The sequence below is a fragment of the Mesoplodon mirus genome (assembly GCF_964341445.2).
Source record: "Mesoplodon mirus genome assembly, chromosome: 1".
Classification (NCBI taxonomy): domain Eukaryota; kingdom Metazoa; phylum Chordata; class Mammalia; order Artiodactyla; family Ziphiidae; genus Mesoplodon; species Mesoplodon mirus.
This window is the reverse complement of record NC_138976.1, coordinates 20619119-20636195: the sequence shown is the minus strand read 5'-3', so window position 1 is coordinate 20636195 and position 17077 is coordinate 20619119. Positions and strand designations below refer to the sequence as shown.

Here is a 17077-nt window from a genome sequence, read left to right as displayed (position 1 = left end):
CCACCCCAGCCTTCCAGCTCATTTTAGCCCCAGGGTTCCCTCTGCCGGGAATGCCCTTCCCTAAACATGTCTCAGCTTGGTTGCTCACTCTCCAGGTCTAGGTTTAAATATCAGACCCTCAGGGAAGTATTTTCTGATCTTCAAACCAGGTCAGGCCAGGTGTGGCCTTCACAGCACCTGTCACGTCATTGGTAATAGGTCCGCCTCTTGGTTCTCCTCAAGGAGACTCATCATCACTCCACTCAAAGTCTACCTCTGGGGGCTCTAGACACAGTTATGTGCTCCCTGAGGGCTGTTTGTACCTAAAGGGCAGTGTCTATCTCCCATCTCCATGTGCCTAGAACAGAGCCAGGCCCCCATCTGTGCTTGGCAGTGATGAATGTAGGATGGCCTTGAAGGATGTTCCCTTCCACACTAACCAGAAATGAGCTCAGGGGCCAGGGGCCAGGAAGCCAAGAAACTAAAGTGGCGGAAGGCTCTGGTGTGGCCCAAGCCCTGAGACCCATCAATGGCTGATCTCCCATGAACGTTTCGGGCCTCTAGGTGACTCTTCAAGTCCCAAAGCCTGAGGACAGAATGAGATCAGGTCTTCGGTTAAGTTGGCCACAGCTCTGGGGAAAACTAGCAGCAGTCAGAGGGGAGCTGCTTCTGACTCATATAATTCCAAATTTTATAACATCCAAACTAACCTTGCTTTGACTCTAGAGTTGGGATTCTGTCACTTTGCAGACAGGCAGGTGGATTTGCAAACTGGCGCCTCCTTAGCTGGGCCTGAACATTCACTGGGGGGAAACATTACGTCGCGTCACCCTCAGAATGAATGGAAACCAGCTGCCCAAGCCAGAAACCCATGAAGGCATCTCTGTTGCCTCCCATTCCCATGATGTGAAAGCATCAGCAAAATCTTCTTATTCTATCTCCAGAATGTATTCTGAATATATCCTGCTTCCTTCTCTCTCCACTGCCACCACCCTGGTCCAGGCCACTGTCATTGCTCCAGGGGGTCACCAACAGTCTCCCGACCAGGCTTTTTCTGGCTCACCCCTCCATTTTTTTCACAGGAGCAGAATGGGGGAAATTGGAACACATATAAGTCCTGGTTAAGATCCTTCAGATGGCTTTCTATCAGATGCAAAATAGAACCCAAGTTTCCTACAAGGTGCAGGATCTACCTTTCCAACCTCCAGTCCTGCAGCCCACCTTCCTCTTCCTCATCTGGCTCCCAGCGGCCCTGCCAAACCCCTCCCACCGCAGGAGCCTGTATACTCCGTCATTCTCGCAGCTTCTGGTGTCTGCTTCCCTCTGCCCTCTGTAAGGGTCTTTCCCTGTCCCTCAGCCTCATGGAGGGCTTCTCAAGTGAGGCCCATCATCTGTTATTCTCTGTCTCAGACTCTTTCTTTCCCTAGAAGCACTATTACAATGTATAACTGCCTTATTCGTCTGTTTTCTTGTTGTTTTCTGTCACCCCTGTTCTCCTTGTATAGATTCCACTCAGAGACAAGCTGAGGTCTGTCCTGCTATACTCCCAGGACCCAGCACTGTGTGTGGGCACAAAGCAGACCTTCTCAAAAAATACCTCTTCTGGGCTTCCCTGGTGGCGCAGTGGTTGAGAGTCTGCCTGCCGATGCAGGGGACACGGGTTCGTGCCCCGGTCCGGGAAGATCCCACATGCCGCGGAGCGGCTGGGCCCGTGAGCCATGGCCGCTGAGCCTGTGCGTCCGGAGCCTGTGCTCCGCAACGGGAGAGGCCACAGCAGTGAGAGGCCTGCGTACCGCAAAAAAAAACAACAAAACAAACAAACAAACAAAAAAACCTCTTCAATAAAAATCCTTTTTGGTGGTGCCATCTCTAACAGTCAGGAACTCTCTCTTTGCTTCTGAATTTCGATCCTTAGGCAGCGTTCCTGCTTGTTAATGAATAATTCTTTTCTGCTCGTTAATGAGTAATTCTTCTCTGGGTTTATGGCTCAGAGAACAACAGGAGATCTCAGGCAGCCTGGCAACCACTGGCCTGTGTGGGAATTGTCTTCCAGTGGAATCGCAGCAAATCTCAACTCTAAACCCAGGGTGTCAATCTAAGCCTCAATCCCAGTGTGCCCAGCTCTGCTGCCAGAGGCCTTGAGCTTTCCAGAGCTTCTGAGGGTCCAAGATTCAACTGCCCTCCTTTTCCTTTAATGCTCCAAGCCTTTCTCCCAGGCCCCACTGAGCCAATGCCCATGATTCCTGGTGGCTTTCAAGCTGAAGTCACCCCTGAGGAAGGAGCTGGGGTGGCAGAGGTGAGCCTCAGGGTTGACCCAGGGGAGGGGTAGGGAAGCCTAGGAGAGCCCATGAGGATGTGGCTGTGAGTGGGAAGATTTGGCACGCTGGCAGAAACCACCCAGGGCTTCTGGGCACCTGCCAGCACGTAAGCATGAAGAGGGCAAGAGCACACAGTTCTAAAAGCATCGTTTACTTTGGTTTTCACTTCTCCAAGGCTCAGGAATTAAAAAGTTCTAGTTCTTGGGTCTTGCACACTTTCTCCATTACTCCTTCAGCCACTGCAATAGCTGAGGCGTGTAGTAGGTGATGATGACGTCGGCACCTGTGTTGGGAGACAAGCGGGAAGCAGGGGAAGGGCAGGGCATCAGCTCAGGGAATACCTTCTGGGAGATGAGGGCCGGGGGTGGGAAGAAGGCTACCATGAAAAGGCACAGCCCACGGGTGTCACAACCTAAGACTGAGTTCAGTTCCGGTGAGTCCTAGCTCTGTACGTAGTGTGACCTTGGGGAAGGCATTTTCTCCTTCTGGGCCTCAGTTTGCCAATGTATAAAACTGCACAGTGGGGGAAACAGGTAATCTGTGAGTTCCCTCCCCACGCTGTATGCTTTACCAACAAAACCAGCTCCTATTTATGAAGGGACAAGCATACGCCAATTACATGTAGCACCTCATTTAATCCTCTTGACAACCACGCACCAGCTATCTTATCCCTAGTTCGTGGACAAGGACACTGAAGTTAGAGAAGTGGCTTGGCCAAGGTCTCAAAACCAAAAAATAACAGAGGGCTGTGCGTGCTTCACTGTTCCACATTCTGTCCTGCGGTTTCATGTCTCTTCCCCAGCCTGTCTGTTTAGATCTCTGGCATTTCCAGGCAGGAGACTCCAGGCTGTCTCATGACTATTTCCCTATCTGGGCAAAGTGCCTATCAGTCCCTGCGGCACATGTCAAAAACTCCCACCTCTGCTTGCTCACCTGCTCTGCGGAAGGCAGTCATGACCTCCAGTACAGCAGCTTTGAGATCAAACGCTCCGGCCTGGGCTCCATGCCACAGCATGGCAAACTCTCCAGAAACGTGGTACACGGCGAGAGGGAGCTCAGGGTGCTGCGGAGAAGCAGCGGGGGGCAGGCAGGTTGAAGTGGGGGTGGGCATGCCTCTGGGAATATCCCTTCCTCCCTGCTCAATGTGTGACCGTCTTGAGCCCCAAGCCCTGAGTCACTGCTGCTGCCGGCCTGGCCCATCCTTGAGCTGTTAAAGCAGAGCTGTTCAAAGGCTCCTGCAAGCCCTGGCGCAGAGGCCCACAGTGGTTCCTGGGCGGGGACAGGGACGGGGGAGGCGGGGGGTGCTGGGGATTCCTGTTCCCGGGCAGATTGCTCAACTCCAGAGATTCTGCAGTCCCTCGATCAAAGGGCCCAGAATCTGTGGACACACTCTCATCTCCCCGAGCCCCCTCTGGCCTCTGCCCTGTGCTCACCTTGTTCTTTACCTCCCGCACGATGTCCAGGTAGGGCATTCCTGGCTTCACCATGAGCATGTCAGCTCCTTCCCGTACATCCCGGTTCTAAGGGATGAGTTATGGTGTGGGCAGTGCCTGGGAGGTGAGGTGACGGGGGGACAGGCCGGGCGGGGCTGGCGCTCTGGTCACTCACCACCGCGCGGAGGGCCAGGCCTCGTGCTCCGGGCGGCAGCTGGTAGCAGCGGCGATCTCCAAAAGCTGGGCTCGATTGAGCTGCGTCCCTGGGAAGCAGAGACACCAGGGTGGGCTCCAGCTTTGGGTTAACGGGTCAGGGATTCAACAGCAGACCCCTGCCCATCCCCACTCACCGGAAAGGTCCATAGAAACAGGAAGCGAATTTGGCACTATAGCTCATCACTGATACCTGTGGGCAGATAATAGGGGTCTTGGCTCAGCCAGCCCTCCAGATGTCCCAGGGTGAAGTGAAAGGGAGAGAAAGGACCCAGGCCGGAAGTAGAGGCCTGTGTCCTAGTCCCACTGGAGCTCTGGGCCTTGCTTTCTCTGTGTGAGGTGCAGACACAGGGGCAGGTCTGGTCCAGGCTCTCTTACCTCCCCACGTGCTGCCTGCACCCCTGCCCCTACCCTGTTGCCAAATCCATGTGCCATCAGAGCCTCCTTGATGGCTTCCACGCGTCCGTCCATCATGTCCGACGGGGCCACCACCTGACATCCTAAGGGGCAGAGGGTGGCCTTCAGAACTCTGGGACCCTCCTATCCACCCTGCCGCCTCCCCGACCCAGGGGTGCCCATCCCTGCTGGTAGCTCACTCACCTGCCTTGGCATAGGCCAGCGCCACCTCTGCCAGCCGCTGGCGGCTCTCCTCAGCTTGGAACGACCCATTCTCACTCAGAAGCCCTGCAGGACAGACAGCTGGGTTTGGGGGAGCATCCCGGGCCTTGGCCCGTCTCCACCGCAGTGGGAGTGCTGGTGGCAACAGGGCTGGTGGAAGGAGGGAAGCTCACCGCAGTGACCGTGGGAGGTGTAGGGGCACAGGCACACGTCGCAGGCCACCAGGAGGCCGGGGAAGTTCTTGCGCAACAGACGGATGGCCTCGATAGTCGGGGAGTCCTCGGAGTCTGCCGCAGAGCCCCGCTCATCCTAGGGACAGGGGAAGGACAAAGCGGAAGGACAAAGTCACAGGAAGCCTTTGGGAGGCACAGTGGCCAGCCACCAGGGCACAGCCCCGGCCCTCTCCTTTATCACCACGACCGCCCCTGAATGAGGAGGCATGGGGAGGACCGTTCCCATTTTGCAGAGGGAAACCTGACTTGCCCATTCAGAGCTGCAGCCCTACTTAGCTTCCTGATCCTACATGGCTACTGTTTCAAGGGCAGTGGCTGTGTCCGTTCACCGGTGGCCCCAGGGCCAGCACAAGGCTGGAGCGAGGGTGTGATCAGTGTGGAACCTCAGCTTATCCTCACCCAGCCTCCCCCCCCCTTCCCTCTGACCCCTCCTCTGATTTGTCACCTTGGGAACTCTGCTGGGGACGCCGAAGACTAGGACACAGCGCAGGCCCTCCTCCACCAGGGGCTTCAGCATCTCTTCCAGCCGGTTCACACCATACCTGCATGGAGGGGCTGAAGTGAGGCAGGTCCCAGGCTAGGGTCCCCCCACCCCTCTGGCCTGTGCCTCTGTTAAGAGTCAAGGTGCACATGGCACCAGGAGGGCTCAAGCCTCACAGTACGTGGAGGGGCAGGAATGCACCCACCAAACAGGTGGGAAAACCGAGGCCCCACGTAGCAGAGCTATGGGATTCAGCTGTGGAAGGCCCCTTCAAGGTTCTGTTATCGAACTCCCGTCTGAAGTTCAGCGTTCCTCTGCTATGGCGCCTCTGGTGACAGGTAGCTCATTACTGCCCGAGGCTGCCTCTTTTGTTGTGGAACAACTCTGCCCCCCGAGACAGTCCTTCTGAGCTGATGTCAGCCTCTCTGGATCTTCTACCTTCTGGGTCGGCTTCTGCTTCCTGTCACCTCCACCTGTGAAATTGCTCCCTCCATCATAACCCTGCCCTCCCCACTCCGTCTCCTACCTGGCCACTCCTGGGAGGCTGGCGATAGGCTGTTTGTCATCAGGAACATCCCTGTAAGAGCGGGGGATGGGCTATGGATTGGTAGCTGTGGGAAGGGCCAGTGGTGAGGGGGTGATTGGGAGGGATGGTTGGGAAACTCGGAAGGAATATGGAGGTGGAGATGGTGGGAGGAAGATGGGATCCAGTGTCTGGTTCCCCTGCCTGGCCAAGCCCAGGGCCTGAAATAATAACAGGAACAAGAATAACAGTGACAACAAGCAACTGTACTCAAAGAACAGTACTCCTAGGACGGAGTCAAGTGGTTAAGAACTTGGACACTGAGATCAGAAGGTCCTTGCTCGCTATCCCAGCCACTTACTGACTGGGCGACCTTGGCCAAATGGTACTCTTTGAGCCTCAGGGCCTTCATCTGTATCCTGGGTCGATTCAGTCATTCATTCAACAAATATTTATTGAGCACTTATTATGTGTCAGGTACTGTTCTAGGCTCTGGCAACACAACAGTGAACAAAACAGACAAAAATCCCTGCCCTCGTGGAGATGACATTCTAAGGGATAATATCCCTATTTTTCTCGTATGAATACTGTCAGGGTGGAATGAGATAATATACATAGGTGCTTAGCATACTAGTACCTGGGACACAGTAAGCCCTCAATATGTATCAGCTGTACTATCATGACTGATCATGACTGCCACCTCTGACATGTACATAGTACTTTACAGCCAACTAAACATCGTCTTGGCTTCTATCTTGTTGCAAAAACTCAGGATGAGTTTTTGCAACAGGCAAGGGTAACCTTGCCTGGTTACCCAACAGGTAACAGGCAACCCTCAGGCAAGGGTTATTTTTATTTTCCAAATGGGAAGACTGTATTCTCTTCAAGGTTTGTTTTTTTCTTAATGGCTGTCCTTAACCCAGTAGGCCACTTCCAATACCTTGAGCTCCAAGCTGACAGCCCACTCTATCCCTGCAACAGACACCTGCTCTGTTCACGTGCCTGCACACACACTCAACCCACCCCCTGCCGATCAGAGACCTGGCTCGTTTGTGGACTCACGTGACAAAGATGGGGTAGATGAGGCTGGAGGCACTGAGGCTGGTGGTGGTTGCCTGCCAGGTCCGAAGTAGTGGGTGGAAGTAGCCGCTGTGCAGGACCGACTGGGGCTGCATGGTGGGCAGGGGGGACACACGGCAGCCGGGTGGCTGGAACTGAGGGCTCTTGGGGGGTCTGCCTCGTGCTCAGCTCTGTGAGGGCGACGAGAGGCGCATGAGACGTGGTCCCTGGCACCGGGAGGTGGTCACATACCCGCAGGCTTTTCCAGATTCCTGCTTCCCCTGCTCTCTACCCCAGTGCTACTCCTAGTGGGGTTCACCAGTCCCTGCCGGTGTGCACCAAGATAAGTAGACACTTTCATGAAACTTCAGAAACTTTCAGAAACTTCCAGAGCAAGTTGAATCTAATAATATTAAAATGTGGGTTTGTATTTTATTTGGTCTCTTTTTTTAAAACAACATGTCTCTAATAATTCCTTTTCATTGCATTTTATCAAAGAATCAGTCTGGGATGGACTGGACATTACTATGAGAAGCCCTGATCGAGCCACCACTTAAACTTTGCCTATTCCACGAACAATGTCCATGGCCATGGCAGAAATTTTAGAAAAGTACAGATAAGCAAAAAGAGAAAAATTTCCTGTAATTCTACCTCTAGGGGAAAACACTGTTAACCCCTTGGTACACGGACACACACTAAGAGGATTAAATCGCACCGACAGACAGACAGACAGACAGACACGCCTGTGGAGTGGCCACGGGGGCTGCTTTTCCAGCCCGAGAGCCTCCTGCCGCTCCCCAAGCACACTTGGCTGCGTTCCGCTCACCCTCTTTCCCTAGGAGGCTGGTGCTCTTTCCACAACTTCCCCATCCCCAAATCCTACCAGGTTCTCCACCAGGCGGCCCCTCCTTCCCTCTCCCCTGCAGCATCTCTTCTTGCCCAGATCATACTCTCTCTAATACCCCAGTTCTCTGTGGCCTTATCTTATCTCGTCCCAGTAGGCAGAGCTTCTGCAGGGCAGGATCCACACTTAGTTCATGTTTGCCTCCTGCACAGCACTCTGCCACACAGTAAATGTATTTACCCACATGAAGTACAAGACAATGTGCCCTAAATGCCAAATAAGGGGTGTAAGACAGAAGGAAGCTGGGGCATTAACGTTTGTTTCTTGAGCACCTACTATGTGCCAGGCCACGCTGGGCACTCGCACACATGATTTCTCATCCAGTGGGCACCGCAGTCCCAGGGGGTCGGGCTGACTGAGAGCATCTCGGAGAGGCCGAGCCTACCATGAAGGAACCATGACTTCCAATGTGAGTTAGGAGGTCAGAAGCTTGTTGGAAGAAGACAGGACTAGAACTCGGTTTTGCAGGATGAGTGGGCTCGGCTTGGCAGAGGGAAAGGGGAGAATGTTCCCTCCGGAGGGGAAAGAAGGGGCCAGGAGGACGGGCTGCGGACTGCTCTGAGGACTGAAGAGGCAATCGAGGATGTGTGTTTGGAGGGGAGGGGCGGCCAGACCGAGGACAGGGAAGATTTCTGAGCAGGGGCCGGGGCAGGGGCCTGCTCAGAGCCTGGCTTTAGGAAGATAATTCTTGCAGCCTGAGCAGAGCTGACTAGAAGCAGAGCAGGACAGAGGCTGTGGGGCGAGAGGGGTAGGGAGGAGGGGCCATCCTAAGGCGGCCAAGAGGCAGTCTCTTGGGGCGGATGCGCTAGCTTGCTTGACCTGGAGGGCAGCGGGGACAGGGACAGGCAGGAAGAGGGCGGTGGGGAGGCGAGCTTGGAGAGAGAGGAGGTGGGGAGCTCCGTTTTAGACGCTTCCTTTTGGAGGTGCCTAACAGCCAAGTAGGGGGAAAACAAAGAGCCACCAATCTCTCCTTGTATGAATGGGACCTCAAGGCCCAGAGAGGGGCAGGGACTTACCCACAGCTGCACACTCTCTGGGCCTGGTGGGGGGTCCTTTAGTACACTGATGATGCCTTCCCCTCCCCCTGTCCTTCAGCCTCCCAGGCCCCGTGGCTCCCTCCCAACTAGCTCAGGGGCCTGTTTCATCTGATCCTCCTTCTTGGCGGGGTTGGGGTTATCAGGAGCCACACAGGATCCACTCCACCACCACACCCCTGGGCCAGCCACATCATCTGACCCAGGGGCAAGCCAGGCCTCCCCAAAGATGTCCCAACCCCCATATGAGCAAGCATTTAGCAGATACAAAGTCCTGAGTGCCCATTTTGTGCAAGATTTTGCTGTTAGGTCTGCCAAGGATTAGCCCAGCTCAGGGAGGTTAAGTCACTTGCCCAAGACCACACAGCTAGCGACTGAGCCAGAATTTGAGTTTGTTGTAGACAATGAGTGCAGGGTTATACCTACCATACCCCATACTACTGATAAACACTTGATTCAGTAGGCGTTGCTCTGCCTATACTATCTCTGCCTCGGAGAGATGGAGGGTATCAGAGAAAAACATACTGAGTGTATGTTGTGTGCTGGGCACTGCACTAGGTACTTTACACATATATATTATCCCATTTAATTGCAGAGAATTGTTCTAACTTTTAATGATAAGGAGACGGAGGCTCAGAGAGGTTAACTGACTTGCTCAACGTCATTCTGCAGAGTCACATCATATTTTGAAGGTAGGTCTTTAGGTCTCTAACTCACTTTCCAGAGAATCTTTACAGCAGCAGGCCCCCAGCTTCTGGAATCCAAAGCTGCATTCCACTGGCTTCAACCCCACATCTACTTTAGAAGGCTGAGGAAGCAAATGCCTTCTGCTTATCAGAAGCAAAAGGGCAGGGCTGCCTAGGGGCCTTGCAGTCCAATTCACCCGGAGGAGACTGGGGGTTTGGGGGTGGGGGTTAGAGAGTGGTGAGGGGGAGGCCTTACTAGGGCAGTTCCACTTTTATCTGGTTTTTTTTTTTTTTAATTTTAGGATTCAGCGAGAGATTTGAGAAATGGGTATTAGTGCTGAAAAAAATTAAAAAGTTGAAAATCACCAACCCTGTTTAATCTTTTACATTCTGCTGTGGAAAGTAGGGGGCAGAAAGGAGACAGGAGTTATTTGACATCCACAGCGAGTCAGGTACAAAGCTGGGCTTGACCATGGGTCTCCTGGCTTCTACTCAAGGGCCTGTCACCTGCCCCACAGGTAGTCATTCTGTTACACACGTGCTTAATAAACAAACATGTTTTTGTTGTTTGTTTGTTTGTTTTGCTGTGCCACGTGTCACCTTAGTTCCCTGAACAGGGATCGAACCCATGCCCCCTGCAGTGGAAGCGTGGAGTCTTAGCCACTGGACCGCCAGGGAAGCCCCAATAAACAAAGATCTGTGCAGTAGAACAACACCCCCTGAGCAATGGAGGTGCTTCTCTGTTTGCAGAGCCAAATCCAGGTGGAGGTTTTGCTTTGCCAAAAGTCCCTGAAAAATTGGAAGATTTTCACATACTTGGAAGGGGCACTTCTCCCAAATCAAGGGAGCCTGTAAGCCACAGCTTAAATCCTGTGACACCACACTGAAGACAAGGGCAAGTCACCATGGGATGCAGAACAGGTTAGCTTAACTGGAAGGCTGTAGCAGGCAGTGCAGAAAGAGTAATGTTTCACGGTCAAACAGTCCCAGGTCTGCTCTGTGCTCTGTGTATGACTTTGGGCAAGGTTGCAGAATCTTCATTTCGTAATCTATGAAATGGGAATGATACTATCAAACTTGCAAAGCTGCAGAGAAGATCAGAGATAGTGAAGAGGTACATGCCTGGCACAGTAGCCACTCAGTAAATATGCAGCTACTTTTACTATCATTAGAAGTGGGCTGACTAGACCTCCTGGAGTGGATCACAGCTGTGTCCTCTGCACCGCACCCAGAAGGGAGAACTTTCACTCAAACCTGGGTAGGCCACAGGGTCTCCCAGGATATCTGAGGTGGGGTCCTGCCTTCCAGCAGCTTATGGAGAAATAGTCACCATACAGATGCTACGGTAGAGGGGTGGACTATATGCCACAGGAGGGATCTGTGTCTCTGGGAATCAAGGATGGATGGCTTCATGGAACAGGCAACACTGAGGGATAAGTAAAATTTCAGATTGATTGTGAAAATATCTCCTTCCTTAGAAGGTAACTTCTCCAACTTGGGAGTAACCTAAGTTGGGCCCTGAGAACTACCACCCGGAGGGGCTGAGAAGAGATGCAGGGCCTGATCCCCCCATGTTGTGCTCCACTGAGGATTCCAGAGGCTGTGGTCTTGGCACAGAGGGTTGTGAGCTGCTGCCAGCGATGGCAGGCTCTGCCACTTGCAGGGGAGGGCCAGCTAGGTAGAAGGTGGCCAGGGCTGAGAAATCCAAACCCCCAGAAGGGCCCAGGACAGCAGCTGTCAGGCAGTTCTGAAAAGGAGCCAACTGGCTACCTGTTTATTCAAACTGCATTTCCTGAATATCTACTCTGGGCCTGCCCCAGGGCTAGGAACAGGGATTAAAGAGAAGGAGACCCAGGCCTTGACTTGGCTTTGAAGAGCCCAAATCTCCTCTGGAGCTAAAAGGAGAATCAGCCAGTTCCACAAATTCCTAGAACATATTGATTAAGAGGTTCCTTAAAGCTTGCTGACTATATTATTGAAATGATGGTGATACTGGGCTGACATTGGTCCAAGATCCTGCAGGGGGTCAGTGGCAGATCTCGGGCTAGAATCCAGGTCTCCAGCAGAGAAGTCCTCAATGTTCACCATTACCCCTTGATACTTTAAGTATAGATTTCAAAGCTGCTTATCAGCAGAGCTGGGCTCCTGGAGAGCTCTGGGTGAAGGGGGTGAGGGAGGTGACTCTGGACCTGGCTGCAGTTGGCAGCATGAGGGTTACGGGTGTGGGTTTTGGAGTCTGTAGATGTGGGTTCAAATCCTGATTCTGTCACCTTCCAGCTGTCTGACCTCAGAATCCTCATCTGGTAAATAAGGACTTGAACAGACCTCAATGGGCTGTTGTTTTAAGACTGAATGGGCCAATGCATGTAACTTACGTACAATCCTAGCACAGAGCGGCTGTTATTGTTTGCACCTCCCTCCCCCATCCTGCGAGGCACCTCGGGCTCTCCACTGATGAAGACTACCCAAGCGGTCTCCAAGGGAATGGGCCCCAGACAGGAGACTCGGGGTCCCCAAGGGCAACGGCCACGCAGAGACCTCAACCCCGCTGCAGCAGGACAATCTACCTCTAAGAGCCTAAATAGGAGTCCCAGAGTGACTCCGTCCCCGGCTGCACCGCTAGCGGTTATGGATTACAGCAGAATCTGGGTCTGGGGACACAAGACTTTGATGCCACAGCCCCTGCCTCCAAGTCCGCCATCTCCCCGAGTCCAGTCCCCACTCACCTGCCTCCCTAAGGAATCTGAGACGCCACTCCCGCCAGCGCTGCCGCGCGCTCTAGTCTCCCAGGGCCCACGTGGGGGCGGGGCGGCTCCCCCGGAAGCAGCTCCCTCTCTCACAGCCCGCCCCCTACCGCGTGCAGGCCGCGCCCCCTGCGGGCACTTGGCCTGAAGTCGGCCAGGCCGAGGCCACGCCCACTCACGTAGCAGGCCTGGCCAATCGGGTGTGCCGAAAGGCTGAAGGGCCCGCCCCTCCCTACGCTGAGGTTCGCTCCTGAGCTGCGGAAGTCCCGGGGGAGCCCACTTGGGGGCGCAGGAGCGGCGCGGCAAGGGTGCTGCGTGTGAACCGACCTCGAAGGTGGTTAGAGCCCTGAGGTTTTCTTTATAGCCCCTCTTTTCCCAGCTTAGCGCATACTTGGCACTGGTTGTTTATTGAAAGAATAATTAGATGTCAAGGACATTAAAACAACACCATAGTGCCTAACACAATAACTAAGTCCATTTTTGCGGAATGAGCATTTTAAAGTTGTTGAGTTCAGCACCAGGCTGCCCTCCAAGTTTTCAGAGAAAATTTATTCCAGCGTAATTTCTCAGGGTTTACTTACTCTGTACCATAGTTTGGGAGATGTGATGTGAAAGACATGGGCACTTTGGAAAGGCTCCAAGTCTGATAGGGGCATCAGACCTGTCTATCTATTATGGGTACAGTGAGAGATTTGACAAAAAGTCCGGGGGGGGGGAAGATGGGGCAGGAGGGATCTGGTGAGGCTTATGGGGCTTGGGTGAACTGGTAGCATCAGATGAGTGAAATAGGGGTCAGGATCAATACTCTAGCAAATCAATTCCTTTTTTCCCCCCCTAAATATTTACTTATTTATTTATTTGGCTGTGCCGGGTCTTAGTTGCTGCACGCGGGATCTTTAGTTGCGGCATGCGGGATCTTTAGTTGTGGCATGCGGGATCTAGTTCCCTGACCAGGGATTGAACCCGTGACCAGGGATCGAACCGGGGCCCCCTGCATTGGGAGTGTGAGTCTTAACCGCTGGACCACCAGGGAAGTCCCAGGAAATCCTTTGTGAAAGTGAGGGGGGATTATTGAAAAGTCGACTTTGAACTGTGAAGAATGTCAGAGGGTTGTATTACACTTATTCTCAGATTTTATTTCTCAAAATCTGTACCCCAAACCTGTTCTATACCACTTTATATTCCAAGTCTAAGAAGCAGAGAGGCTTAATGCTGGGAAAATATGACACTGTTTAGTTCCCAGCTGCTAGAGTTCTGATCTGTGTTCCAATAAGGAAGGTGGTGGAAAGAAAGTAATGCTTTTTTGTGCATTAAAGAGTTAGGGACAGTACCATACATTTTACATTCACTTATCTAATTTTGATGACAACTATGTTACTATCCTCGTTTTATAGATTGGGAAAACAATTGCCAGGAGATTAATTTGCCCCATGCCACACTGGGATTTCTCTTCATTGCCTGCGAACCATATTCCTTCAACTCACAGAAGTAATTACTATTTATTTTTTCCCCCAGTTTAGATCCCCTGCCCAGCAGGTCTTTCATAACACCTCTCCCGGACTTCCCTGGTGGTCCAGTAGTTAAGACTCCATGCTTCCAATGCAGGGGACATGGGTTCAATCCCTGGGCGGGGAAGTTCCGCATGCTACATGGCATGGCCAAAACAACAACAACAACAAAATACCTCTCCTATCTCTGAGTTTATTGATAACTAAAAATAATTAGTACCATTGGATACCTCCAAGATCCCAAACAGGGTGGAAAATTTAAGAATATTGCTGTTTGGTGTAATCTATTTTTCCCATGTCACTCATTCTTTTTTTTTTTTTTTTTTTTTTTTTTTGCTGTACGCGGGCCTCTCACTGTTGTGGCCTCTCCCGTTGCGGAGCACAGGCTCCGGACGCACAGGCTCAGTGGCCATGGCTCACGGGCCCAGCCGCTCCGCGGCATATGGGATCCTCCCAGACCGGGGCACGAACCCGTATCCCCTGCATCGGCAGGCGGACTCTCAACCACTGCGCCACCAGGGAGGCCCGTCACTCATTCTTGACTGAGAGACCTGTTCCCACTTCTCGCATCCCCCCTTTAAAATATAATTTTACCTTAATCTGTCACTCTTATCCATAAAAAGTATTGTGAATGCAACGACATGACTCTTAAATGTAACGCTGAGCAAAAGGAGTCAGACACAAGAGAACATATTGTATGATTTCATTTATATGAAGCACAAACCCAGGCAAAATTAACCTGTGCTGGAAGTCAGGATAGCGACTACTACTGGGGAGATAGGAAGTGACTGGGAGATCGAAGGTTCTTTTTAGGGTGCTGGTCATGTTGTTTATTGACCTCAGTGTGACTTTCATAGATATGTTTAATTAATTAATTAATTATTTTTCTTGGCTGTACCTGTGCTGCTTGTGGTATCTTGGTTCCCCAACCAGGGATTGAACCCGGGCCTTTGGCAGTGAAAGTGTGGAGTCCTAACCACTGGACCACCAGGGAATTCCTTCATAGATGTCTTTAGTTTGTGAAAATTTACCAACCTCTACTCTTATTTGCACCTTTCAGTATGTATATTCTACTTACTAAGTAAAAAGTAAAAAAAAAAACCCCGAACTCCCACTTTATTGAGTGCCTTCCAGGTAGGTACATGGCACTGGGCTAAATGCTTGTGAAGAGCATAAAAGGAACCAAATATTAGTGGTTGCCAGGGGCAAGGGGAGGGAAGCATGGGGAATAACTGCTTGACTGGTATGAGGTTTTATTTTGGGGTGATGAACATGTTTTGGAAATAGATAGACGTGGTGGCTGTGAATGTGCTAAATGCCACTGATTTGCTTATTTTAAAATGGTTAATTTTGGGCTTCCCCAGTGGTGCAGTGGTTAAGAATCTGCCTGCCAAAGCAGGGGACACGGGTTCGAGCCCTGGTCCGGGAAGATCCCACCTGCCACGGAGCAACTAAGCCTATGCGCCACAAGTACTGAGCCTGTGCTCTAGAGCCTATGAGCCACAACTACTGAGCCCGCGTGCCTAGAGCCCGTGCTCTGCAACAAGGGAAGCCACCGTGATGAGAAGCCCACGCACCACAATGAATAGTAGCCCCCACTTGCCACAACTAGAGAAAGCCTGCACGCAGCAACGAAGACCCAATGCAGCCAAAAATAAATAAATAACTTTATTTTTTTTAAAAAGGGTAATTTTATGTTCTGTGAATTTTATCTCAATCAAAAAAGAAAATTGGTTAACCAAATTCAATATGGGTTTTTTCTTAGCTTTGACAAATGTACCATGGTTATGTAAGATTAACATGAGGGCAAATTGGGTGACGGTTATACTCTTTGCTACTTTTCTGTAAATCTAAAATTGTTCAAAAATAAAGTTTAGTTAAAAAAAAAATAGAAGCAAGGCAGTGGGCCACTGGAACGGAATCCCAGCTTTTATAAATTAGTGGTAAGTCACTTCTCTCTGATGAGCCTCAATTTCCCATCTGTGAAAATAGGAGATTTTTTGTAATTTTGCATGGGTAAGGATGGTAATCCTCCCACCCTCCAAATCCAAATCAGAATCTCTAGGCATGAAGGGCTGTGGTTAAAAACAGATGAGAAACATTACCTTGGCCTAGTAAGGAAACTTCAAAATCCGGATACCGCTACAGGATTGAGAGGTGTGGTTGGGAAAAACTGGCGGATGACCTCAAAGATTCTTCCGTCCTTGAATTCTATAGTTTTAAGTTATAGTCCCCACCCGCAGGAAACATCATTTTTCTTAGGTAGTCAAAGTTTGTTAAGAACTAGGGTCGTGTGGAAGGAGAGTTCTTTGGGGGATTCATTCTTGACTGGAGCCTTATGTTGGGGTAGAAGCATGTTACAGAAGGTCAGGTGAGCCCACCTTAAGCAGGCTTTGAGTAACATGTCTAGGTATGGATTTGACTTAACAGAAAGCAGTGAGGGACTGCAACATAGCAATGTTCCAGGAAGATCCACTTGGCAAGTAGTACACAGAGGAAGCTAGGGGAAGCAGAGATGAGGCAGGAAACAGCTCAAAGGAAGCCACAGAAGTCCAGATGGGACTTGAGGGCTTGGCTGAGTGGTGCTCATGGGAATTAAGAAACGACATGTTAAAAAAAAAAAAAAAAAAGAAACGACATATTTCTAGGGACTTCCCTAGTTGTCCAGTGGTTAAGACTCCATGCTACCACTGAAGGGGGCTCAGGTTCGACTGAGACCCACATGCCGTGCAGCACGGCCAAAAAAAAAAAAAGAAACAATATATTTCTAGATATATGCCCCTATGTTCAATATGGCACAGCATTCTTTACAATAGCCAAGATATGGAAACAACCTAAGTGCCCACCAACGAATGGATAATGAAAATGTGGTGTATAAATACAATGGAATACTATTCAGCCATAAAAAAAGATTAAATCCTGCCATTTGTGACATGAATGGACCTTGAGGTTATTATGCTAAGTGAAATAAGTCCTGTGGGGAAACACAAATACCGTATGATTTCATTCATATGTGGAACATAGAAAACTAAAACAAAACCCCAAATAAATGAACAAACCAAACCAAACCTACAGAGAACTGAGAAGCAGTTACCAGAGGAGGAGGGGCAAGGGGGAGGGAAAAATGGGTAAAGGGAATCAACAGTATGGTGATGAATGGAAAATAAAATTTTGGTGGGTAGCATGTTGTAGAGTATACAGAAGTAGAAACAGAATGTTGTACACATGAAACCTATGTTATAAATCAATATTACGTAAATAAAAAAATTTTAAATTACACAATTAGAAATGAATATATTAATATAGAATGAGCAAACTGGAGTTAAACTTGAATTATTTTGGTA

The 17077-nt window shown here is 50.9% G+C and overlaps 1 protein-coding gene across 1 annotated transcript; it reads right to left on the bottom strand.

Annotated features, from left to right (window-relative positions):
• Positions 1-2410: 2410 nt before the first annotated feature.
• Positions 2411-12316, bottom strand: ALAD (aminolevulinate dehydratase). Its single transcript, XM_082626819.1, has 12 exons — positions 12208-12316; positions 6861-7048; positions 5802-5852; positions 5240-5336; positions 4735-4870; positions 4544-4627; positions 4355-4443; positions 4081-4136; positions 3906-3993; positions 3731-3817; positions 3231-3360; positions 2411-2580 (listed from the first exon to the last, which is right to left on the bottom strand). The coding sequence occupies exons 2-12, from the start codon at positions 6971-6973 to the stop codon at positions 2522-2524; spliced, it is 990 nt and encodes a 329-aa protein (XP_082482945.1). The 5' UTR covers positions 6974-7048; positions 12208-12316; the 3' UTR covers positions 2411-2521.
• Between the last annotated feature and the right edge of the window lie 4761 nt (positions 12317-17077).

What these genes read in the sequence shown, in the direction of transcription:
- ALAD (XM_082626819.1), bottom strand. Translation starts at nt 6,973, where the DNA reads ATGCAGCCCCAGTCGGTCCTGCACAGCGGCTACTTCCACCCACTACTT. An exon ending in ATCTACCCCATCTTTGTCAC is followed by an intron (nt 5,853 to 6,860) that starts GTGAGTCCACAA and finishes CCGCTCTTACAG; the next exon opens with GGATGTTCCTGATGACAAAC. An exon ending in GCCTGGCCCTCCGCGCGGTG is followed by an intron (nt 3,818 to 3,905) that starts GTGAGTGACCAG and finishes CTCATCCCTTAG; the next exon opens with AACCGGGATGTACGGGAAGG.